Source organism: Panthera uncia, unplaced genomic scaffold, assembly GCF_023721935.1.
Source record: "Panthera uncia isolate 11264 unplaced genomic scaffold, Puncia_PCG_1.0 HiC_scaffold_1462, whole genome shotgun sequence".
NCBI lineage: Eukaryota > Metazoa > Chordata > Mammalia > Carnivora > Felidae > Panthera > Panthera uncia.
The window spans coordinates 25,120-51,284 of NW_026058099.1; the positions used below are offsets into that span (position 1 = coordinate 25,120).

The 26,165-nt window shown below is 48.5% G+C and overlaps 1 protein-coding gene across 2 annotated transcripts in view; it reads right to left on the bottom strand.

The window, feature by feature from the left end:
- The window catches only part of LOC125917080 (xanthine dehydrogenase/oxidase), a 45,851-nt gene extending 24,704 nt beyond the window's left edge, over nt 1-21,147 (bottom strand). The window contains exons 1-9 of one of the 2 annotated variants that reach the window (XM_049623335.1): nt 20,962-21,147; nt 14,524-14,581; nt 12,609-12,705; nt 11,073-11,181; nt 7,765-7,891; nt 6,758-6,819; nt 3,590-3,658; nt 3,164-3,253; nt 1,890-2,031 (exon numbers count right to left, since the gene is read on the bottom strand). In XM_049623335.1, the coding sequence (XP_049479292.1) occupies nt 1,890-2,031; nt 3,164-3,253; nt 3,590-3,658; nt 6,758-6,819; nt 7,765-7,891; nt 11,073-11,181; nt 12,609-12,705; nt 14,524-14,581; nt 20,962-21,003 (796 nt within the window). In that variant the 5' untranslated portion in view covers nt 21,004-21,147. The remainder of the gene's footprint in view (nt 1-1,889; nt 2,032-3,163; nt 3,254-3,589; nt 3,659-6,757; nt 6,820-7,764; nt 7,892-11,072; nt 11,182-12,608; nt 12,706-14,523; nt 14,582-20,961) is intronic. The other variant, XM_049623336.1, reaches the window with a different exon arrangement.
- Between the last annotated feature and the right edge of the window lie 5,018 nt (nt 21,148-26,165).

Below are 26,165 nucleotides of genomic sequence, written 5' to 3' on the forward strand. Positions count from 1 at the left end.
AGTGTGTGTCTGTGTATGGGACAGGGGTGGGGGATAATAGATGAAGCTGCAGCATGCTAAAATATGTCAGTAACCTGTGTAAGCACTTTACATGTTTTAACTCATTAATTCCTCACAATAGCCTTGGGAGATACTGTGATTTTCAGTTTATAGGAAGAGAAACTGAGGCACAGGAAGGTGAGGCTCTTGCCCACATTACACAGCTAAGAACAGACAGCTCTTAGAGTTGGGGTATAATAGTCCTAATAACACGAAAGTCTAGCATTCAGACAAAAAGGAAAATCGTCTGAGAGAGAAAACATCAAATCTGCCTCCTGGTCCCCGACACCTGCCTGAGCAGGACTTTGCAGGACCACACGTCTCTACCGGCCTTCTGTCAAGTTAGAAAGGTCTGTGAGCAGACGCCCCTCTGTTCTGTTCCTGAGACCTGGTTAGCTCTGCCCCTCCCAGCCCCTCCCACAGACCTACAGTTGGGAAGGTTCAAAAAGAAATGTCTGCCCATCCTCCCCACCCTCTCAGGGGCTATTCAGAGTGTCTGGTGGGTGGCCCAGGCTTTGCGGAGTCTGGCCTGTTTGAATACCGGTTCCCAGGATAAAGACTGCAGACAGAGGCCATCCGTGGCCTGTCTTGACAAGGTTCTCTCTATGCCCGGCTTCCCCAGCACCCTACCCTGGCTGTCAGTGGTTACACTGCTGTGTGTATATATAAGGGAGAAGGGGTGAGGCAGAGGGAGTGGTCGTAAGAAATTTCCCTCTCACTTGGAGCTCATGAAATTTTTATGGATTCCCTTCTATTAGAATCTAACTGGGTCCAGGATGTTAGGTGACCCATGACAAGGAACATGTCACATGTCAAAGGAGATCAAAGACTCTTCCAGACAGTCGTCCTCCACTTTAACTCATGCTGCCCTGGACCCCAGGGCCACAGCTACGCAGACCCTCAGGACCACATCACCTGAGGCACATCTCACATGTCCACATTATTGCAGCTGGAGTCTCTGTACCACACCTGTGCTCACGGGGCCGGGGCCGCATGTGTACTCTGTTAGCTTAGAGCCAAGCCAGGCCCTCCTCTCTGTGTCCTCACATCCAACAAAAACCCAGGACCCAGGGGACTCTTTCCAGAACAACAGCCAGGAGTCTCCCACAGGATGGTTGTGGCAGCTTAAAAGTATGTCGATTGCCCCGAAACCAGAGGTCCTCTAAGACCTTGGCTATGCCACGATCCTCTCCTTGGAGCCTCCCTGGGCTTGGAAGCCAGCAAAGGAGAAAAGGGCCAAGCCAGCTCCAGGAACGGATGGACATTAGCAGCGACCTGGGCACCTCTGTTTCCATCCCTTCGAGCACTGGGGAAGAGAGCTACACATCCCCCAGCCACCCTGGCCCATTCACGTATTGTGAGCTTCACGTCCCAGGTAGTGGCAGGAACAGGGCCGGTGGCCACAGTCGTGGGCAACACAGACACAGTCACATTGGCACATCTCTCCTTTGCCTTTACCACATCACCCCCCAGAAAAAGGGGGGGACAAGAGAATGTCATTTCTGGAACCCCTAGCATCTGTCACTGGCCTAGAACCTTGACTTCCACTGCTCCCCCCTCACTTCCACTGGGAGGTACTCCAGAGAACGAACGAAGACACTGATCTGGGTAGCCCAGCTCCTCCCACAGTTCCCGGCACATAGCTGGCACCCGACATGTTTCCGGAGAGCGGTCAGTAAGGATCTCATCCAATACTCAGAACAGCCCTTTGAGGAGGTGTTATTCCTCCCTGTATATAATGGGAACCAGGGCCAGGGGAGGAAAAGCAAGTTTCCTGAGGACACACAGCCAGCGTGGGGTTGCCCAGGCAGACTGGCCCCCCGCAGGCTGCAGGCCAGGCCCGCTCTCACCGATCTCCGTGTTCCCCACCACCAGCTTGGCCTCGGGGTCCTGGGCTTTGAGGTCCAGCAGCTCCTGCAGGGTTGAGGCCTGGATCCAGGTCACTCGCTCGCCTTCAAAACGCAGCTGCTTCTGAGGTGTATCTTTCAGCCTCTGGAAAATGTAGTTTCTTGCCACACAGTCTCCTTCCTACGGCCATTCCCTGATGAATTTAGGTCCCCAAAGGGGTCTAGTCTTCTACTGATTCGTTCAATACTGAATTCAGAACGAGGATCCAGGTCCGGGGAGAAGGGAGGGGAACTTGCACGTACTGAGGCAGGGAGGACGTGGCACACACATGATCTCACTTAGGCTTTAGGAGACCTCCGGGGAGGAAGCATTGTTAGCCCCACCTTTCACAGGTGCGGGATGAACCTGAGGACCCAGGAGGTTATGGGACCTTCACCTGCCACCAGGTGACCTGAACTGTTCTGACCAAAAGCCCAGGTTCAGTGCAGTGCCCCCTGCCCCACCCCCGCTGTCCCCAGCAGGTGCAGTGGACAAGGTGTGGGGGGGACGAGGTAGCAAAGGAAGGGGTGTCAGGAGGGAACGCAGCAGAGGCTGGTTCTAGTGTGTGAGGGGTGACGTGGGGCTGGGCGAGAGAAACCCCAAATCAAACTGACAGTTTGTTCAAGGTTGCACGATCCAGAGAAAGGTGTGCCGGTGGCCTGCCCCAAAGCCCTTCCTTCTGTCCCATTGGACTCAACAGGCTGTCTTCATGTGCTCAACACCCCCAGGGAATCTGCACTCGGGAACTTAGAGAGAGGCACGATTCTTTCCTTGCCATGAATGTGGGAGCGAAGAAGCAGAATCGTCATGGTGGGAGGGTGGGTGTGAGAGTGCCCTTAAACCAGAGCAGCAAGCCATGCATTGTGCCCTCTGAGTACAGCTTTGCTTCTTTGTTGTTGGTTTGTAAAATAATGGACTGCTTGCAAGGAGGAGAATGGGTGCTAAGGGACTTACTTTTACATCCGACGTAGCCAGGTCAGCAGATGCTTCTGGAGCACCTGTTACTCTACACAGGGTCCTGGAGGGATCCACTCTCTGTGCTCAGAGTGACATGTGTGTGACAAGTGTGGGTCCCTTTGGGAGTATGTGACAGAGGGACTTGACCTCCAGTGTCAGAAGGAGAAAGGAAAACCCAAAGGACAAGGACACAAAGGTCCCCATTGGTATGAATAAAGTGGGTCTCCAGGGGCTCATGGCACACAGACTTAGCGGGGCCTCTCCGCGGGGCATCACCTACCAGCAACTCTGGGGGGAAGATGGGTTCCTGGGTGGGATCCAGCGGCATGAACTCCTCCGGGTTGAATAGAGATGGCGAGAGAGTGATCTGCTGGGAAAGGGAACAGATGAGTGATACCTCATCTCCTCCTCTAAAACGCCTGTATGATCTACCCAAACCTTTCTCCAAGCGAGCTTGTTTGCACCTCCCCACCCCCACCCCAGCAGGCTTGGCGGGGGACCGTGCTGCTCCTGGGAAGCAGGAACAAGGAGGTCTCGGCAGAGGCCCCGGGGCTAATGTGCACATTCACCGCCCCCCCTCCCCCCGCTCAGGGTGGGCATCAACGTTTCCTCTTCTGGCCGCACTGCTGAGGTTGTGAAGAGAGTCCGCTGCTCCTTGGATCTGAGATTGGCCCCCAGGCTTCCAGAGAAAGGAGGTCCCACTCACCTTGTGGTCTGTCTTCTGGTTCATGCAACAGTTCAGGTCGTTCCCACTTCCTCCACAGCACCCACCATCCTAGAAAGATGACAGATATTCACACAGAAATATTTGCAAAGAGTTTGCACAGAAGCTACCGACCCTGGATCATGAATATTCAACGAAATTGAGGCCTGCTGCTGTGCCAGCATCAGTAGAAACAGCCGCCAGCCGCTCCCATTCCACTGACCTCTGCGCAGACAGAAGACCTCTGCTCTAACCACTCTCCCTTTCTTGGTTGATGGAGACTAAGTCACTTATGACTAGACAAGTAAGATCTCTCCTGGAAGCACCAGGAAATTTTGAGAAAATGTCTCTATTAAAGCTAAGTCCTACTCTACCAAAACATATCTTTAGCTCCATTTTCTCCCTTTATTCTCTGGGCCCCCAAGAGCCTCTACTTCTACATCAGTCAAGCTCTGAGGGGGCCCGGATGGCCTCTTTCCAGGCTGGGGTCTTGTGGAGCTCCTTCAAAGCATATCTGGGCCCAGTGTTGGGTTCAAAGAGGTGTCCAGCCAGTGTGCCAGATGACCTCACGAAAGCTAGACATACTTCCTTCCTCACTGTGATCCTATGCTTGAGGATGGGTACAGGTCTGATGACCCATCTCCCTGGGGAAAGACTAGCTCAAGATCTTTCAGGGTGCCAGGGGCAGAGCACAGGGTAGAGCTCCCAGAACGAAGGAAATGAGGGTGGGGAAAGGGTGGGTCCACCTGAGTGAGCCGTCTTGAGAAGACGGAGTCTCAGCTCAGGACCTGGGAGACACTCTAGAATCATGGAATCATGCTCAGAGACAAAGGTGGGAGAAATTCCCAGACATTGCCCTGGGCACCCCTCCAAGGCAGCCAGTTCCTACAGCAGCAGGTCTGGGGTGGCCCTTCTGCACTTGAATCATGGGAAACACCATTCCGTGCTGCCAGTTCCCAAGGGATGAGTCACACCCCACTAGTGGGCCCAGGAAAGTCCCCAAAGGGCCACGGAGGCTGAAAGTATGGCCTTTAAGAAAGTGCTGTTAGACCTGTCACCAACAGAGAACCCTGCCCTGGCCTCAGTCCCTGCACGTGCTGCCCCGTGCACAGCCACCTTCTGCACTCACAGCCTTGCCTTGGATGTCACAGTGCTGTCTCCTCTGGACCCTCCCACCACAGCCTTGCCTTTTCCTCTGGAAGAAATAAATGTCCCTGTAGTGTCTCTTCTCAGCTGTCTTCCTGGAGAGGGGTGATGCAGGAGAATCACCAGGCCCTAACCAAAGCGAGGGAACCTGCATACAGCAAGCCATCGGCCTCGCTCACCCGGTGCTTAGCGGGGGAAGGACATATTTCACCAAAGTACCCTTTCCAGATGAAGTGTCAGCTCATTCTTCCTGACATTGTTCTTCTTGATAATCCATTGCCATGGCCATGACATAAATTACTGGGATGTACAATAATGTGTCACTCCCTCAATGTCTAATGTCAATGAGGTTGGATAAGGCTGGGTTTTTCTCCCCTGGAGAGATTTCTCCTTTTCTCAGCGTACTAGACTACTAGGCTTGTGCTCGTTTTACTTTTCCTCCATTTCCTTCCCTGCTGCTAGATGGACAGTGCCATTTCTTGCTGTGAACAGTGTGCCTCCTTCTGGCAAATCCTCCTCACTTACCTAATGTGTGCTATGGGCATGAAAATGAGGTAGGCAGGTTTGTTAGAATGGTGGGTAAAGTCAGAGTTCAAAGGCTCTGAATAAGACCTTGGGGACAGGGGTCTCCAACGACTGGTGTGCATGAGCTTCTGAGCACACCCTGTGTGCGAGTCATTTGGGGAGCTCAGGCCACTCAGCTCTACACCGCCTGGCAGCTGGTCGAGGACCATTTCAACGATGATAAAACTCCAACCCTGAGAAGGGACATAACCATCTACTACACTCAAAAGCCCTTCACTTTTTCAGAAAGTAGGAGGGCTGATAAGATTGTAGCTCTTTGAGAAGCCTCTTAAGAAATAAATACGTGGGTGAGATTAACAATCCTTGGCTCTCAGGGAAGCTTGAGCAATTTATGTAGATCAAATATTGCGTGAGAGACGAAATACTTAATATTTAAGATGTGCCAGGCACTGTTCTAAGGGCTTTACAAGAAGTACTTTCCACAAACACTATAAGAATTATTATAGGCATTATTATAATTTCGTAATATTATTATAATTATATATGTATTATTATAACGTTATAATATTGTATGTGCCATTATAATCCCCATTTGAGAAACAAGGAAATTGCCCAGGGTCATACATCGGGTAAGTGAAAGACTAGGATTTGAACCGAGGTCTGCAGACTCCAAGACTGGAGGAGTCTTTGGATCTTTTTCATTTAAATCCACACCTCCTTGTTCTTTGTCATCAAACGCCTTCAGCAGAGTGGGCTGCCCTCCCTCCCATAGGCTCTGTCTGTGTCTCCACTCTTTGTGGTCATCTGGATACAATATCCTTTTCCTAATGTAGCACCCTGAAAGGTCAGTGAAAGGCATCTGACTCTGCCCCCAACCCAAAATTAAATTGAGATGAGACGGTTTGATTGGGGTCAGAGTCAACTCGACCCTGTTGGGGGGGCCAGGTAGAAGCTGGGGAGAGAAGCCAAGAAGGGAGAGGCCAGCCCTCTGTCCGCCTCCCCTGGCAGATGGCAGGTGTGTGTCGTGTTTATGTAATCAGCGCCCGCACAGCCAGCCCCAGACTTCTCCCTCGGAGGTGTACGAACACTGCAGGGATTCACACACTGTCTGGAGATCTCATTAGCAGGTTTATAGGCCCCACAGAGTGCCAACCACGGAAAGCAGCTGGGAGAGGAAGGAGGAGAGGCGCAGCTGCGGGGTGGGCTGGGTTGTTACTTAACACCAGGGCTCAGCACCTGGGCCACAAGAGCACTGTCAGACCCAAATGCCCTGGAGGAAATTAGCCTTGGGCATCGTGCTTCTTCTAGGAACAAGCCTTCCCTGGAAGGGAAGTCCTCATGCTACTGACGTGGACGGAACAAAGACAACAGAGTCCAATGCAGGTAGATCCACCAGCTGGCCATCCCCCCTTTTCCTCTTCCTCCAGGGGCCCTTGGACCCTGCCAACTGGGATTTTGGAGTGTCGCTGCTTGAGGAGCTGTCCCAGAGCCCCCACTTACCCTGGCGAAGGTCCGGAAGCCCTGAAGGATGGGTCTGTAGCCCGTGCAGCGACACAGGTTTCCTGTGGGCCAAGGGACAAAGCTGCATTGTCAGCACAGGCACCGGGGGCAGGTGAGGGGCTTGTGACTTTACTCCTGGCTCAGCTGAATACTCACTTTACATATTCTGTTGTCTCTGCCTGGAACACCCTGTCCTCCTCCTCGTATTTCTGACTTCAAAACGTCTATCACTTCTTCCAGGAAGCCTTCCTACACTGCCCAGACCGAATCAGGTGTCTTCTGAGCGCTCCCCTGGTGTCTGGTCATGGCCTTCTCAATGAGTTTATCAAACTACATTATAATCTCTCTTCCCATTCAGACTGCAAACTCCATGAGCATAGAGACCATCTTTCATCCCCTGGGACATCCCTGTGTCCCTTGTACCTTGTATAGTGCCTGACATATGATAGGACTCAAAACAACTGATTGAGTCGATGATGAATTGAAATGGTGAAAGGACGCAAGTCTTCTCTGTTCAATTCAGAGGCACAGACACCATGCCCAGGGTTCTGGGCCCATTCACAAAAGACCAAGTGGGAAGCCAGTTCCTGCCCAAGGCTCAGAATCACAGCCACCTTCCTCATTAAATGGCCTTTGCAGGATCCTGTCTAATAAAAGCTGAGAAGAATGGAAGCCACGTGACTAGCCTCTGTGGAATTTTCCACATGATCTCCTCCTGTGCCAACCAGGCAGTGCCACCCCATCCGAGCGCTGAAGGACACCTCGGGAAGATGAACACTAAGGCAGGAGACCCAGGAGGTCTCCAGACCATGTGAGTGTTCTTCAAACTCAGAGAGGGCTAAGCTCCCAGCAGACCGTAGCCACCACGCTGGGGTACCTGAGCCTTTCCTCCAAAAGGCAGTGTCCCATCTCCCAACCCATTCCTGGCTGACACTCTGGCCCTTCCCTAACCTCCGCAAAGCCCCAGCTGCTATTCGACCCCTTAGGCTGTGCCTCCAGGCCCGTACCTTGGAAGGCATCCTCGATCTCCTCAATGGTGGGCTCAGGCTGGTTCCGGAGCAGCGTGTACATGCTCATGACGATGCCAGGGGTGCAGAACCCGCACTGGGAGCCATGGCTTTTGGCAATTCTCTCCTAAAAGGGACAGACCACGTAGACATATGCATTGGCACAAATGCTCTCAGGCTCTCTAAATGACCCAGCTGAAGCCAGTCCACGTCGACAGGTGGCGTGGGGTAGCAGTCACTGCACAAAGTCAGTCTTAGTGCTGACTGTGGACTTGGCCAGGTTACCAACCCTCTCGGGAGCCACAGGCCCCTCATCTGTATCATGACGACCACCCTAGTACTTATCTCTGGGGCTGTGGTGAGGATTTAATGACATAATTCACATGACACCCTTGACATTATCATACTTGGCACATAACAGGTAGTCGACCAATGCTAGTTATTCACAGAAAAGCCTCTTCAAAGAAAACTGACCAGTAGAACTGGAAGGACTTCTCACCCTCCATTCTCTGCATTGGACACAGGACGAAGCAGGCCCAGAGTTTTAAAAGATTTAGCCAAAATCCCACATGGTGAATGGAAGAGCTGTGTCATATTCTTTTAATGCACTAGCCTGCAATCCAAATCAATTAGCAGTTTAAAAACATTTTTTATGTTTATTCACTTTTCAGAGACCTGCAGAGACAGAGTGTGAGCAGGGGAGGGTCAGAGAGAGAGGGACACACAGAGCCCGACACAGGACTCGAACCCAAGAACTGTGAGATCATGACCTGAGCCGAAGTCAGAGGCTTAACCAACTGAGCCACCCTGGCGCCCCTCAATCAGCGTTTATTAAGAATGAGATGAACATGGGGTGCTGGGGTGGCTCAGTCAGTTAAGCCTCTGACTTCGGCTCAGGTCATGATCTCACGATTTGTGAGTCTGAGGACCCCATCAGACTCTGTGCTGACAGCTCAGAGCCTGGAGCCTGCCTCAGATTGTGTGTGTCTCTCTCTGCCCTGCCCCGCTCACACTGTGTCTCTGTCTCTCTTTCAAAAATAAGTAAACATTAAAAAAATAATAATAATAAAATAACAGATGAACACATTTTTTTCCAAACTGGAATATCACTACATTCTTAAGTGAAGGAAACCCTTGAAGTCCAGTGGGGACATAGGAATTTGAAATGTGTCATATAGAAGATTTTTATGCAAGATTTTTCGTTCAAGGAGATTCTCCATATTACATTATTATTATTATCATCATCATTATTATTGTCTTTTCAGAGTCTCTCCTGGGACTTATGTTAAATAAAATTGCTAAAATATTGCATTTCCAGTGCCTGGCATATATGTTCATCCATTTTATAAATATTTACTGAGAGCTTAGTACGTGCCACACATGGTAAGGCACTGGAGAAAGAGCAATGAAGAGAGACGAGGTCTCCAGTCTCATGAAGTTAGTAGGGAAACTGACAAAAGAGACAAGAAAATTCCAGGTGGAGGCCAATGCTATGTAGAGAATTAGTATAAGCTGACAGGACCCGGAGTGACCAGTGGCTTACTTGGAGGGGTCAGAAACAGCCACTCTGAAGACGTGACTTGGAAGTTGAATTAATGACCTGATTTGGATCAGGGAAGAGTATATAGGATCTAATTATGTTTGTTAAGAATCATTCTAGCTCTGGCTACGTAATGGTTTCCAGGGGACAAGAGTAGAAACAGGAATCAGGACACAACAATGGTCCAGGCAAGAGGGAATGTGACTCGGACCAGGCAGTAATTGGGAAACTGACAGAAGATGAAGAAGCCATTGTAGGCTTTGGGAGTCAAGTAGACACCACTTCTGGATGGATTGGGTGTGATACAGGAGAGAAGGAATCACAGGTGACTCCTAGGTCTTGTCTTGAGCAAGTGGGCAGATGCTTTTGCCATTGATTCAGAGGGAGGAAGACTGGGGAAGAAAGAAGTCAGGGGCCAAATAGGATTTGTCAAGTTTGAGATTAGACATTCACATAGTGGTGTCAAGTAGGCAGTTGGAAATATGAAACTAACCTGTGAGGAGAGGTCAAAGCTGAAGATATAAATGTGAGTGCTGTGCACACGTAGATGGTATGAACTTGCCTAGGGGGAGTGTGCAGGGCAAGAGGAGAAGGGCCCAGGCCCCAGCCAGGAGGACATTGCAGTAATCAGGACCTCCACCGGCAGGGAGCCAGCACAGGGCACCAACTTGGAAGTAGGAAGAATTCGAACAAAGCGTAGTGTCATAGGAACCACAAGAGAAAAGCCAGTGGAAAAGCAGGAGTGAAATCTGGCTCTACAACAACTTGGGGCCAAAATAAGTGCATTGGGAATAAGAACCTGTACCATTGGAAATGAGGGTTTTGGCTGATTATTCAGACATGATCCCTGTGTTTAAACTGTTCTTTCATCTGCTTTCAAAGAAATTTAAGCTCAAAATAAAATTTCACGCCTCCCCTAGAATGCAGCCAGCTTGCTCAGCCAGAGGCCCTGACCCCACATTCACGTAAAAGTGCCCAGGAAAGGCACGATCTGAGCAACATGTCTCCTCAAATGGCCAGTGGGCCTGCCTCTGGTACCTTCTGTGACTATAATGTCCAGAAGACCCCTGCATCAGTCTCCCCACACTCTGGGGACAAGGGCCTTCCCTTCCCACAGCGCTCTGCTATCATTTCTTTCCACGTTGCCCCAAAGCATTGGATTCTCTCCACAAAACCTCTCAGATTACTGTCCACTCTTTGTACCTAATTTCCATCCACTGCCAGGTGGCCTGATACCATCAGGAAAAAAGCCTCGGTCAGACATTCAGATGCCTCTATTCTCTTCTTAAGCCCATCCTAACCTCCATGTTAGTGACGATAGAGGCATTGTAGTTCACATCTGTATTTTCTGCAGGCAGGACATGAGAGGAGCCATGGAATTAATTACCATTCGAGGGAGCAGGGAATAGGCAGCCTTCTTAATCAAGAGCACAGAGCTTTTGGAATCTTGAATATGAGATGACAGAGGTTCCCTAAGCACACTCAGGGGGCTGGGTGGGGAGATCCATCACCCCTTCCCCCTTCGAGCTCTGGCATGACCCGACTGCCCTGGCCACCAGATCTGGTTGACCTCGTGGTTCCCTTGGGGTCATGCAATGGTCCCAGGAGGGAGCTTTAGGCCTGAGGCCTCGTCTTTCCACCTCATCACCCCCAGAGGAGATGGAGAGGTGGCCGGGCCACAGCGCCTCCCGGCCAGGCAGTAACACTCAGCCTCACATTCCAAAGCAAGTCTGTAGCCCTTGGCTGAGCTTCTGTTTCCTCCAGTTACCTGCACAGGATGCAGCCTCGACTTGGTGCTTCCTATTCCTTCCACAGTCGTCACGGCAACATGATGCAAAGAGCAGATGGGGGCCAGGCAGGCATTGGCAGAAAAGTGGCTGGAGCCCCAGATTAAGGTCATTTCATTGTCCACACAGGCCATCAGAGACTTTGAGATGCTTTGTGTCATTACTCCTCACTCTACGTTACATTCTGGCCTCTTCCACCGCTGTCCTCAAGTCTCCACCCAGGACTCTGGGCTAGCAACAAAGGAAGCCCCCCCCCACCCCCCCACCATGCCCCGGGGAGACACGAGCCCCTGCAGGGTCCTATGGAGCATGCATCAGTGCATCCTAGGCCTCCGAGCTGGAGCACGGGCGCCAGGGTCACCCGCAGTCACCTCTTAGCCCGACCCTGGAGGCTGAGTCAAGAGGAAGTTGCCACAGGTTCCAGGCACAGTGTATGCTCCTCTCTCTGTAGGGCCCTTCCGAAGCCTCTCCAGTTTCAGAAGCTCCAGTCCCTTTTGCTCCCCAGCTCTCAGCTACTTCCTTTTCTCCCATGCTCTGTGGGGAAGAGGGAGGGGCAGTCCCCGGGGAACATGAGACACCAGCCCCTTACACAGAGCTTCCTGATATCCATTTTTCTATGAACCCCTCATCCATTTACTCAACATCAGTTACTGAGGGCCAGTCACATGCCAGGCATTCTGCTGGGGGCTGAGGAAATGGAGGTGTGTACGATGCTCTTTAGAAATCTGTGGTCAACTCAGGAAAATAGAAGCCAGCATAAAGATGCAATCTAAAGAGTTTATAGTAAGCGTTTCAGGAGGGCTGAGCACAGGGCGCTGTGGGACCTGCACAGACAAGGGGTACCCAACCCAACCTTAGGAGGTCAAGGAAGGCTTCCCGGAGGAGGTAATATTTTACCCAGTCTGAAAGAGCTAGCAAGAGTTAGCCAAGTAGAGAAGGCCTAGAAAAAGGGCACTCTAAGGCTTGGATGACAACTTATGCAAAGACCAGGAAATCAGCGGGAAGAGAGTGTTAGGAGTCCACAGTTGTCCCAGGGGTGGGATGCTGGTCCAACGAAGGGAGAAAACTGGAGAGGCAAGGTGGGGCACACCTTCCTCTATGGGCCATGAGTGCTAAGCACAGTGATTGGACTTTATCCCATAGGCAGTTGAGACCAAGTAAAGCATTTCGTGGGATGGGAAATTAATCTGGATCTTAGAAAGGTCTCAGGAGAGCCTGGGTGGCTCAGTCAGTTAAGCCTCTGACTTTGGCTCAGGTTATGATCTTGTAGTTTGTGAGTTTGAGTCCCACGTCCGGCTCTGTGCTGACAGCTCAAGCCTGGAGCCTGCTTCGGATTCTGTGTCTCCCTCTCTCTCTGCCCCTCAACCTTCATGCTCTGTCTCTCTCTGTCTCAAAACTAAATAAACATCAAGAAAGGTCTCGTGTGCATGCACACACACACATGCACACACGCACTCACAACCTGACCCCTACATCACAGTCCTTGCATGGACAATCAGCCAGCTGGCAAAGGATACACTATCTTGTTCTGGAAACGATCATACTTGGAAAGCATCACCGTGCAAGCCCCGCAGCCCCCTTCTCCACAGCCCAGCTTGGTCCCGCTCAGCCCCACTGGATGGTCAAGGGTTAAGGAACATGAACTCACAGAAGTGTCTTTGCTGGGCCGCTGGGAAGTGCATGTGCAGAGCCAGTCATCACCCCACATAGGCTCAAGCCCCTCAACCCAAGGAGGCAGCAGACCCACACAACCTCTGCCTCCAGAAAAGGCTGCACTGCACTCCAGAAGGCAGAGAATGGGATCATCCCCACTGCACAGAAGAAAGGTATCAGAGTCCCATCAGACAGCACCCAAGTATTCCCTGGGACTGGGGTCCCACTGCTCTCCGATCCTGGAGATTTTTCTTGACTGCAGGGTCTTCCTGGCATGCTCTTCTAGGCTCCCAACCCTGTGGTCTCACTGAGCCGGTGAATCTGGCACCTCAAAGGCTGAGCATGTGGGGCAGCCCTCACATCACCCCGGCTGGGTATGCGATAAAACCACTCCCGCCTGAAAGAGACTTTGATCTCTTCTGGGACCTACTGAGTCTCACCTCTTCACCTTGAACCTTTTGGGTGATGAAGTCCAGGAACCAAAATTAGGGTTGGATGAGGAGCTTTTGAATATCCACATAGGCTATGTGAACATAAATTAAAAGGAAGATTCTTTGAGGTTGGGGACCACTATTGGAGCCATCTCTTATATACACTGGCAGAAATTGATAACTTTGAGTTTGCTAACATGCCTAAGGAATAGGCCAGACTTGCCCTCTCCAGATGGAAAATCCAGGACAAAGTACACGAGAGCCAGACACCATCTGATAAGAGGCGAGTGAACTAGAGGTAAGGCCATGGACTTCAGACTTTTTTCTGTGGGAACTGAAAAAATCCTTTGTTGTCCCAGGACATATCACCTGAATGAGCCACTGGACATCCCTGCCCCTGGGGTGAGAGGAGGTCAGGATGAGCATCATCCCGGCAACCAACCCTGAATAGTTTCCAGTATGGTCAGGAGGTTAAGAGCCTGGCTCTGGGCTTTAGCCTGGGCTCTGTTAGCATTTGCCCAGAACATGAGCAAGAAGCAGGACCTTCTCATGTGCCAGCCTCACTTCCTCCTCTGTCAAAGGAATGGCTATGGGGATCAGTGAGATCACATATGAAAATCACCTTGAACTCCACCTACATATAGTAAGTGTTCTTTAAATGCCACCTCCTATCATATTTTCTCTGTTGTTTCTGTTCTAGGGTCTCAGAGTACTTTCCTACCTTGAAAGACCACAAGGTATTAGATGTTACAGAACCCTGCCTTCGCTGAGGGAAGAGGAGCATCCCAAGGGCCCCTCAGGACTCCACTGTCCCGTGCCTCCTGGGGCCCACCATCTCCACAATGGATGGCACCTCTATACAGTTCCCCAGCTCAGGCATCCTTTCCCAAAGAACACCCCTTCCTCCGACCTTCCCTCCGCCTTCACAGAGCTGGGAAGATTGCCAGGAAGCCCTCTATGGGTCAGCAGGGATCTCCTGAGGAAGGCCCCCTCCTCAAGGGGAATGGCGGTGAAGCTTAACTAGGGCTAATGAGGGCCATTCACAGCTCTTCATTTTACACGCCCTGGATTAAACCCTGGCATCACTTGAGTCTTACGTGGAAGAGATCTTAAGAAATATCAGGAAGAATCATCTCAGTGGACAGCAGATAATTTTACTCCTGGAAGGTTCAGATGACTTCCCAGAGTCACACAGCTGCTGAGTGACAGAGCTACAAAGCAGGGGCCCAGAGCCAGACTCTAGGGCTCTGTCCTCCACACTTCATGGCCTCCCACCCGTCACTAGAAAGTGACATAAGGCCTAGAGAATGAGTCCCCATCGCCCCCTCCCCCTCCAAAGTCAGGATACATTTTCTTCTCAGGTAGGCCAAAAGGGTTGTTTCTGGGTCCGCATTCTTCTCCACCACCTATAAGAGTAAAAACAAAAAGAAAAGATATCCTAGGTATACTTAGCCACTGTCTTGCCCAAGAATCTGTGGAGTTAATAGGGATGTGCTAAATATATCATGAAAACCAAGGTCTTTTTCTTGATAATTCCACAAGAATGAACATACGATCTACAAGCCGTTCTGTGTACATGCCGATATTTTCCAAATCTAAAAGTCTTAGTGCTTTGCTCTGCACCTACCACGGAGGGCTTAGGTATTGCGCCTGCCGTGTTGGGCTGGCCAAGGCAGAGCCCCCTTAAAGTCAAACATCTCATTTCCAGCTGTTAGGTCACACCTGTGAATGCCAGGGACAACTAAGAATGGCAGCATGCAGGTCTCTGGCTATGCCTCCCAGCATGTACATTCTCAGACGGTAGAGAGCCAGTCTGTTGGCCTGTGGTCACAGGGAATATTGTGTGTGTTGGGCTAGCACAGTCAATAACATCAACACATGTGAGATGTGGAGGAGATCTCAACCCAAAGGTCCACAAATGATATATTCAACAAGATGAAAATGTGGTCTACAAAGTGAGGTACCAGTTTTCAGTGCAAATAGTCAAAGGAAATCCATGACAACCTATTTCTCTACTCACATTCATCATATGTTATCAAGGGTAATAGGGTTTGGGTGATTAGGATGATTAAAGAGAGAATTTGTGACAAGAATTTCTTTCCAGAGAATGGTACTGTGAGACTTACATCTTGTTAAGCTTGAGGAGAGGAGGTATCTCATGCCTCAAACTTTGTGAGGGGGCTTCCATAGCCCTACATGTGAAGCTAACATACAGCCCTTGTAGACAGGGGATATAGCGGTCTGCATATCTAAAAGCTAGAGATAGGCTTACTGAAGAAGAAATGGCAGCATTGGAATTGGTGAGCACTCTCAGAGTTTGGGAAAGCAGAGGATGTGGAGGGTTGCCTGAGGACCTAGTGTAGTCCATGCAGAAGAGGGAAAGTTGGTGTGGAGTTGTTTAAATCATCCCAAGAACACTGACTGCAGAGGGTGATGGGACCTCCAACAGAGTCTGTGTGGAGTAGTCCTCCCTAAACTGGAGACTGAGGAAGAGCTGCAGGCCAGAGGAAAGCACATGCCCGATGTCGTGAGACTTACAGTTGAATGCTCCCCGTGGTGGGAAGCCATCTTAACCAGCACTGATTAGATGAGAACTTTCTTGCTATCCTCACCTCTCTATCCTGAACTGAGACTGTGTATGGAAACTTAGAAATGACCACAGCACTGCTTTATTGATTAGGAGAAACCCAACAAGTCATAAAACTGACAGAATTTGCCCCTTGAAGAAAGTTTCAAGGAAAGTAGAAAAACAAATTAGCTTTCTTTTATTACACCCCACAGATCCAGTTTGTCCAAAGTCCTGGTTACAAAGTGCACACAAGGAGTTATTTCTTTTCTCTCAGAGAAGTCATAAACACACAAATAAAGATTCCTACCTCTTTTCCTGCAGGAAGAAGCCTCTTAGCTTACTACTACCCCCCAAATTGTAGCTTCTGCTTATCGTCCAATTCGGTTTTCATCACATCTGTCCCCTGTTCTGTGCCTTCCGTGCCTTCCCATATGTTCAAGATAACATCCAAGTTCTTTAGACTGTGTTCCAAGACCTTTTTCCATTATGTTACTAACCTTCATTTCCAGCCTTTTCCTCTTCTACTTTCCTGACAATCTAGACTTTATACTCCAGTGAAACCTCTCCGGCAAACACTTTTTATATCACTCCAGGCACACCTGGTCCAACCTTCCTTGAATTCCTACAGAGAATGTCTGTGCCACCTCACAGCACGGCCTCAGGGTTGCTCCGGCAAATACCACAGAATCCTCTCTTGACAGAGCCAGTGGGCATTCTGAAGGACAAACGCTTCATGGGGATATGAGCTTAGGAAATGCTGGGTTCAGCAGATTGCTCTGATAAAATTTAAGCATCAAAACAAATAATAGCTCTAATGCATTATAAACCATTAAATAAAACTAAAATTTATGAGTCCAAAGTGGTAACTGATAAATAAACAGACTGGAGAGAAAGAAAGTTCTTTCTGACAGAAGAGTTCCAACTAATGAATACAGTTAGCCTAACCTTGCAATCAGCACAATAACTGACCAAGTCAAGAAACATCAATGGGAGCTAAAACTAGTGGGTGAAAGGTTGATGATCAAGATAGTTTCATAGACTCAGAGGATCTTCTCATGGATTACTGATTAACTCTAAAGAGTAAAAAAGTAATCTTACATTAGAGAAAACTGGTGGATGCCACCATAACCAAGTGATCAGAGTTTGCATCCCAAATAATGGAGGAGACTGACACCATGTGCCTCCTGATGCAACGCACTGAGAACCACTTATCGCTTCTCTGGAATTCCTGCCCAAAATGCAGACTCTGAATCTAATCAAAAGAAAGCATGACACAAACTCAAAATGAGAGACATTCTAAGAAATAATGGTCTAGTCTCTTCATAAACTTCAGTGTCACAAAAGACAAGGAAAGCTAAGGAGCCATTCTGGCTCGAGGGAAACTAACAGACATGGCGACCAACTGCCGGAGTATGACCCTGGGTCCTGGGCTTGGGACCCTGCCGTGGTATGACCCTGGGACCCTAGGAGAAGTTAAAAATGACATTATTGGGGACATTGGAATATGCTGCAGAGGGGTGGCAGATTAGATAATACTGTTATGTCAATACCACATTCCCTGATTTTTAGAGACACTGGCTCTATAAGAATATTCTTACGCTTGGTTTAAGAGGTAAAATGGCATTATATCAGAAATTTACCCTCAAATGGTTCAAGAAGAAAATTGTATACTCTATGTATTTATTCCTATAATTACATACATAAATAAATATATAAAATTAATTAGGTACTTATATACATCTATATATCTACATGCATATCTATAAATAGATACATAAAAATCTAATACGTGTGTGTACCATATAAACATCTCGACGTGTGTGTGTGCGTGGGTGTATGTGTGTGTACATACAGAGAGAGAGAATGACAAAGTTAATGATAAAGTAAAATGTGACAAAATGTTAAGTTGGTGAATGTGAGTAGTCTGTAATATCTCTTTGTATTCTTCTTACAACGTTTTAGGCAAATTTAAGATAATTTCAAAGTGCAAAGTTTACAAACTAAATTTCTTGAGTAGAGGATTTCTAAGGGCTTTTAGTACTCATGCACTCATTCTGTCCTCATTAATTGGGCACCAGTTATGTGCCAACACTGTGCTAAGTGGTTTAAGAAGGCGGGGCGGGGGGAGGGAAATGGGTGATGAACACTGAGGAGGGCACTTGTTGGGATGAGCACGGGGTGTTGTATGTAAGTGATGAATCGTGGGAATCTACCCCCAAAACCAAGAGCACACTGTATATACTGTATGTTAGCTAACTTGACCATAAATTATATTAAAAGATAGTAATAAAATAAGATTCTGGGAAGGCATTAAAAAAAATAAACAAATACACCCTCTTCTAAAACAGAAAAGGTATATCTGAAAAGAGGGTCTCATGGGGAGAGTTTTCTGTGAAACACATTTTGCAATATATTACTTTGCCGAATGAAAATCCTTCTCCTTAACTGGTTCACAAGCTCCTGAATGGCTGATGCCTGGTCTTAGAGATCATATTCCTCCAGTGTGTACATACCCCACAGGCGTAGTCCACAGAGGAGCTTGTAAATGGGGGTGAGTGAGTGAGTGAGTGGAAGCCACTGAGAGGCTCTCTGTAGCTGCCACCTGCTTCTTGTGGGGATCACTCGTGGACACCTTTGGCTGCGCCCCACGTGCCAAAGCTGCCAGATTCCTCCAGGTGCCTCAATCTCCACGAAATGGAGTCACTGCCTCTAGAATCCCACCCACCAAAATGACTGTCACTACGATAACACCAAAATCCTAGGCAGTTCTTTCTTTCCCTCCAACTCTGACTCTACAACAGAGGATATGACACTGGTCATCAAGGCCCATCACTGCCACAGAAAACACTTGAGGTATTTGATCAGTGGCATCTTATACCCTGTCCAGAACCCGAGCTGGTGGAGACAGAGTCCTGGACGGTCTCACACAGGGAGAATAAGAGGCTTACATTTAAGAGTGAGTCACTAATTTCTGGGGTGCCTGAGTGGCTCAGTCGGTTAAGCCTCTGAATTTGCCTCAGGTCCTGACCTTGCGGTTGGTGGGTTTGAGCCCCGCATCGCGCTCTGTGCTCACAGCTCAGAGCCTGGAGTCTGCTTCAGATTCTGTGTGTGTGTGTGTCTCTCTCTCTGCCCTCCCCCACTCATTCTCTCTCTCTCATTCTCTCTCTCTCTCTCTCTCTCTCTCTCTCTCTCTCTCTCTTTATTTCAGGAATAAACATTAAAAATTTAAAAGAAAAAAAGAGTGAGTCACCAATTCCAGCGGCTTCTCTGGTAAGTTCTCTGCATAATATCCAACACCAAAAGAGTTAGATATAGAAAGATCTTGGAAATAGAAACGGAAACAAACTTATTCACAGCTGCCTTGATCTGCCTGGGAATCCCTGCTTGGTCTTGTTTCCCAAGCAATGCTTTCACCTCATCACTTCTTATACTGCCTCTCCCCCTTTCTAGCAGATTCTCAAGAGGCCACAGGTTTATAACTTAGAACCTGAGTATGCATCACAGACACTGACAATAGGAAAAGCTTCCAGGGATAGCAGAGTTTGATGTGATGACACCATCTAGAAATTTGAAATTGCTCTTCTAAAGTGAAACGAAAATACGTGGGACACAGCTTTGCCAAGCCAGTTGGACCCTGAAATGTCCTTTTCAGATCCAGTGGGTCACAGCACACCATCCCTAAAGAAGAGCAGAATCTTGTCCTGTCACACACAAACTGATGGCATAACAAATAATAGAATCTGAGACTAAGACACGGCCTTGGAAGTCACTGAATCCAGGTGCTCACTCGCAAACATTGACCAGAAAAATGCCACAGAAGATGCTTTGTGCGGGTAACCCTTCCAGAAAGCCAACTCTACTGTTTCTTGACACTCTCCAACGCAACCGCTGAGTGTAACAAAGTTGTTGGAAATGTCAGATGCCAAAGTCTCACAAGCGTCAACAGGGAAGTTTGCCCTGCCTCATGGCTAGCTGCCAGATGCCAGTCCTGAAAAGAAATCTACAGGGAGAGACACAAGAACCCGGAAGAACACGGCTGACCTCATCCTCAGTGCCTCCCGGTGGCACCACTCAAACTGAACCCGACGGTCTTCAGAGCATGGATGTTGCCATGGCTCATGCAATTCCCTCGCTAGTCACGCAAACACATCCTGACAATTTAACCACTACCCGCCCTGTGAAGTACATTTTCGTTCTTGAAAATTACCTCAAACGTCACCCAATCTCTCAACTCAAAAGTGCCAATAGAGCAAAACAGATAAAACTACCCTTGTTTGGAGGGGGTTGGGCACCTTGGACACATGGCCATTTACAAGATAAAACTATGGCTGTCCTTTTACTGTCCCTCTCATTCCCTACTGGGTTTCCGGAGCAGGCCAGGGTACCCCAGCAGTGGTGGGGGGAAGGGGATGGGACTAGGCACGTGCTTACACCCCCCCACCCCTCACCTGCAGTGAAATTGGCAAAGATTCATAGCCTTGCTGTGCCTGGAAGACTGGTACCCACATCATAAGGCCCCCTCTGCTCCACAACCCCTACCTTCTCCACGTCCCTATGTAAAAATGGAGGTCACCCAAGGGGCAATTTTATCAAAGTAAGAGACTAGAAACATTTATTGCAATACTGGGGAGGGGGAGAGGGGAGAGAAACATGCCCCTTACGGGAGGAAAAAAACAACAAAAAACTGTGGCTTGCCACAAGATGTCAGTAAATGTCCTCACAAGTTAGCTGTCACATTTACATATGTGAAATATCTGAATCAAAGGCTACGAACATCTTCTTTCCCGGTATTAGCAAGAAAACAAGTTCCTGCTCCTTCTCTCAGTAAAGACAACAACGAAAGCCTCAGGGTGTGTTGGAATAAACACAAAGACGGAGGCGTGGTTGGTGACCTCCAGTCTTACCCAGGAAGGACCCTGTGCCCTTTTCCGGCTTTGTGCCAGGGTCTCTGCTGCTGCAGAGTCGCTGGCAACTCAGACCGCTCTTCTCGCCTGCCTCCCCCCACTCCTTTGCCCCTGGAGTGTTTTGACTGTGTTCTAGCTCTGAGAAGGTTTTCTCTCCCCAGTGTTACCCCAAATGCAGCAAGCCTTTGGAGGGAGAAAGAGAAAGAGGGGAGAGAGAGAAAGAGAATAGGAAAGAGAGAACAGGCCTCTTCCAAAGGACAAACTTCCGTTCGGGGGAGCGGAGAAGCCAGACCAAAGGCCAGCTCGATCTTACCTTTTTGCCATTCACAAAGAAAACCAACTCATCCACTGTCATTGTTACGGGGTGGGGTGTGGGCCCCCTGCCTCCAGGTACTTTGCTCCAAAGAGGCACCAGCAGGTATGGCCCCTTGACAACTTGGAAACTACACCTCCCAATAAAATAAAACCTGGCCAGCCAATGGGAAGAAACCAGCCTAGAGCCTCAGGGCACAGGGTGTTCTTGGCAAAAGCTACCGGTTTACATAATCAAGAAAAATGCAAACACTCCTACCTGGTAAATCGCCCTCCCCACACCTGTGTCAAAGAGCACAGCAGGAGGCCCGTGCAAAAACCCAGAAACCGGGAAGGGGAGGGCCTTGCCACCAGGTGACCTGCTGTCATTAGCACTGCCCTCATGGAACCTGCTTCTTCTCCCTGCTGCTGCAGCCACAGAAGGAAGAAGGCCCATGTGCAGAGCCACGGTAGTAGAAATGACCCACACCCTCCACGTCCACACTTGTCATTTTACCATTCAGGTTTACAGCAACCCAGACTCAGCACTTAGACAAAGGACTCATTCTCCCACAGCCTGGAGGACCACAGGGGTCACAAGCCATGGAGCCCAGTGATCCAGAAGCAAAACCTAGCATTGGACCTCAGCATTGTTGTCTTCAGAACTCAGCTGGTTTCATCCTGTAAATGGGTATATGCATGACCCCAAGAGCTGAGTGCCTGAGAGGCAAATGATACATTTTAGTAGTACTTGGTAAGTTTGCCAAGAACCCAAATATTTCCAACTATTGCACCTGTATTCTCAACAGCACAACAAAAATCATCCTGATAACAAACGATTTTTGAAGTTTTTCTTTTGTTTATTTCTCTCAGGGAAAGGCCTCTCATTGGCTCCCAGAGTAACTCCTAAGAATATTTCAAAATATCAACAATAAACCAATATCAATATCAATAAATTAAAACAGCCACACCATAGAGGCACAGGCCAACTTAACACAGAGCTGAAAGCCTTCTCCCATCCAGTATCAATTTCTGGTGTGAACACACCTGAACGTCGCCCACCTGGACGGCGCCATAGGCTCTCTGTGGTCAGCACCCACCTGTGCCTCCCAGCTCACACACGTGCACACACACGAGTGTTCCCGCCTGTCTTCTTCAGTCCTCTAACAACGCACATGGCTACTCAGCCAGCCTCTCTGATGGAGGTCACTTGAAGGAAGTCACTTCCCCTGAGCCCCTCGCAGGCTACCTGGAGGAAGAAAGGAGGATCAGGCAGAAGTAGTCGGTGTAGCAACAGCTCACTGAAACCGCAGACTGCCAGGACACTGTCAACACAATGCCCTCTTGCTCCACAGACTTTATTTAAGCAGGAGATGAAATCTCACTTGTAGGGTGACCAAGCGTCCCTGTTTGGTCCCCACTATCCTGCTTTAAACACTCATACTGGGACCAACCTCTCAGTCCAGGACAAAGTGGGATGACCCATCACCATAAAACAATGGCTCTTAACTGGGGGGTTGGCGGGAGGAAATATTCCCATGTCCTTACCATGACTGAGAGGTGCTACTGGCATCTAGTGGATAAGAAATTGGGGGCTGGGGATGCTACTAAACACCCTGCAATGCAGAGGACAGAACCCCCCCCCCCCCCCCCCCCCCACACACACACACACACACACACAACAGAGAATTATCTGGTCTTTAAATGTCAATAGAGGCAAGATTGAGAAGTGCTCCAAAAGGAAGAAGGAGGAAGGAGGTGGGGAGAGGTAGAAGGACTGAGTCTGGGTGGTATTTCATACTAGGGCAATACTCCCTGACCACACTCACATCTCTGTGGTTGACAGGCTTTTCCTCTATCCACTGATCCAACCAGTTTTGCAAGCCCTTTACTTCCTCCTGGCTAGACTGCAGCCAAAGTCCTAGGAGACTCTCAATGTGAAGGTGGGGGGCAGAGGAAAGAGCTCAGTGTTGAGGGTTGGGTAATCAGGCTTAAATAATGGCTCTAGAACTGCTGTGTGACCTTTGGCAAAAATCACTCTCTTGGTCTCAATCTCATTTATGAAATGGGGGTGACTGCCTACTTTGTAAGAATCCCGTCTAGTAAGAATTAAATGAGACCCAGGTTAGGCAGCCGCCCTTCAGCCTGTTTCTCTATCTAGACGTGAAATTCCTCTGTTACTGTGAGCATTAAAAAAACAAAAGTGAAATAAATTTTTAATAAGGGCCTTTGTTGTCATTCAGGTTTTATTTCTGTACTAACTATAGTAACTGGTTTATCTCCGTAATACTGAGATTTGGCAAAACTTTGACTTTCTATGGTTGCTCATTATCCAACAGAAAACAAGGACCATTTCCTTCTCTGTAAGTTCTCAACATGTCACAAATTAGAAGAAAACAGTCCAAAGTAAGCATTTCCTCCCCCCACCTCCCCAAGCTGAAGATCTCCTGCATATGCTTTCAATGTTAGGATGAATTCTCAAATTTGGGCTGAATGAATGGGATCTCGGGGCTTGAAATAGGGCCACTATGGCTTACGCTATGTGAACTTACCCTGTTTTCCCTAAGGAATGCCTTGGTTTATAATAGATACTGTGTGGGCACGTGAAGTCTCAAAGTCCACAGAAAAGCCAAATGAGTCCCGAGGCCCCCTGAACAGAAGCATCTTCCCTTCTGGAACAACACTTGTGGGAAATCACTAGAGTGAAGAATGAAAACACTGCCGAGAGAAGTCCTTATTTCTGGAACAGTGAGCTCCCTTGGGTCCAAGCAGCCCCTGGAGGAAAAGCAATTCAGGAGAACTTTTGGAATATTCTCTGGAGGTCTGGTCAGGGCCAGACAACAGCTGTCGAGCCTCTATTACTTTGGAGGAGTTCTCGGGCAGGCAGGCCACACACATGTCCTGGCAGGTCCTGATGCCTGCAGAAGTCCTCCTGCCAGTCCTGAACCAGCCTGGGCTGCCTCACTCCATGGGGGGTCCTTTCTTTGCTTCACACCTGAATTTGCATTTTGATCTGTACCTTAGGGCATTTTCTCTTTTTGTTTTGTTTTTTTTTCACTTTTGACAAACTTCACTTGAAAAGAAAAAAACAGGGGTACCTGGGTGGCTCAGTGGGTTAAGCGTCCAACTTCATCTCAGGTCATGATCTTGTGGTTGATGGGTTCGAGCCCTGTGTCAGGCTCTATGCTAACAGCACAGAACTTGGAGCCTGCTTCAGATTCTGTGTCTCCTCCTCTCTCTGCACTTCCCATGCTCATGCTTTGTCTCTCTCTGTCTCTCAATAGCAAATAAATGATAAGAAAAAAAGAATCACTTTTCTTGCAAAATATTCCATTACTCAGGTTGTTTGTTTTTTGTTTGTTTGTTTGTTTGTTTGCGGGGGGCAGGTGGGTTTCTTTTATGAAGTTTGTTTTTGTTTTTTGTTTCTTTCCTAAGACTGGTCTCCCTCTTAGATATGCTCATGCTGGATTCAAGATTTTGCTATGTTCCCGGAACATCGCTGTGCAGGACCTGCCTTCCCGTGTGCTCCCAGACATCTAGATTGTTATCCAGCCCTAATCACATTCTTGACACCTGAATAGCGTATTATGATTTCATGTGATCTTTATAGCAGCCCTGAGATGGGCAGGGAAGTTATTATTATCTCCTCTTTCCAGACAAAGAAGATGAGGGGCAAAGAGGTTGACTTGCCAATAATGCCACAGCACGCTTGTCTGTTACCCACTCCCCAGCAGAGAGATCATCTCTTGGATGGTTCTCCCCTAACGTGGAGCATACACGCAGGACTGTCAGCGTGGCATTCTCAGTGCAGCTGGAATCCAGCCTGCTGGTGGCTGAAGTGTCTTCCACGCCCGGGTGGTGAGCCCTGGGTGGGGGAGCAGAACTGCGTCACTGCTGTGTCGCCGGGGCCTAGTGTACTGCCAGGTGTGCAAGAAGGATCAATAAATGCTTATTGGGTGAGCCCACGATGCAAGGCACAGGGTGTATTTTCAGAAATGTCTAAGCCCCTGACTTTTTTCTTGATTCATTAGATTTTTTTTTAGTATAGTTGGCACAGATTACATTGGTTTCAACCATATACGTAGGTATTAAATGCCTCTGTATATTGTGCTGTGCTCACCACAGGTGTAGCTCCCTTCTGTCACCATACGACACTATTACGATATCATTGACTACATTCCCTATGCTGTACTTGTCATCTGCATCACTTATTCCTTCCATAACTAGAAGCCCGCACTTCCCACACCCCTTCACCCGTTTGCCCATCCCTCTACCGCCCTCCCCCTGGCAACCAGCAGGTCTCTGTATGGATAGATCCAATTCTGATTTGTGTTTGTTTGTTCACTTCTGTTGTTTCTTTAGATTCCCCATATAACTGAAGTCATATGGTATTTGGCTTTCTCAATCTGACTTTTCTCACTTAGCATAATGCCCACTAGGTCCCCCTGACTCTCATTGAATAACAGAACTTTCTTCCATGTTATTAGCAACATTCAGTTCCTTCCTAGCTCCTTTCCAACTAACCTTCTATTGTTGATATTAGGTAACCAGCTAGTATTCGTCAGCAACATGTCATCCTTTATTACTTTGGAGGAAATCAACCCTTGATATTCTACACACATCTGGGAAGTAGATCCTTCTAGAATCAAGAAGTTGGTATTATCGAAAAAGGAACTGAGTCAAAACTAAAAGCTTCTGAATTTCACCCTAGGTCAGTTACTGCAGGCACACAAAAGCTCAAGGAATAGAAAAAGCCCAGAAGCAATTTAAACCCACTTTATCTGTCTGCATCTGTTATGTTTTTTGATAACGTCTTTTGTACTCAATAAACTCTGTAACCCTGGGGGCATTTGTGGTGAGGACTATATGGGCTTGTCTGGACAGAATGTAAGGTCTCTCTTTCCAATCTGAGAGCTCCAGCACAAAGCAGGAAGGAGAGTCCTTACTTGTAGCTCATGCAAAGGATCAACTCACATTTGCTATGTAGACAATATGGCCCAATGAGTAGCCATGTAGGAAAATTATTTGCACAATTTGTTTGCACCTCCTATTCTTCTCACCTGACTTGTTTTCCTTATTATCATCTGAAATACTATACAATGTACCTACTTACGTGTTTATTGTCTGCACCCTATTCTCTCTGCACCCAAGAGAATGTAAGTATGGCAGACATGTCTACCTTTTCACCAAATGTTCATGCCCTCCTTCTCTAATGAAGAGTTTCTG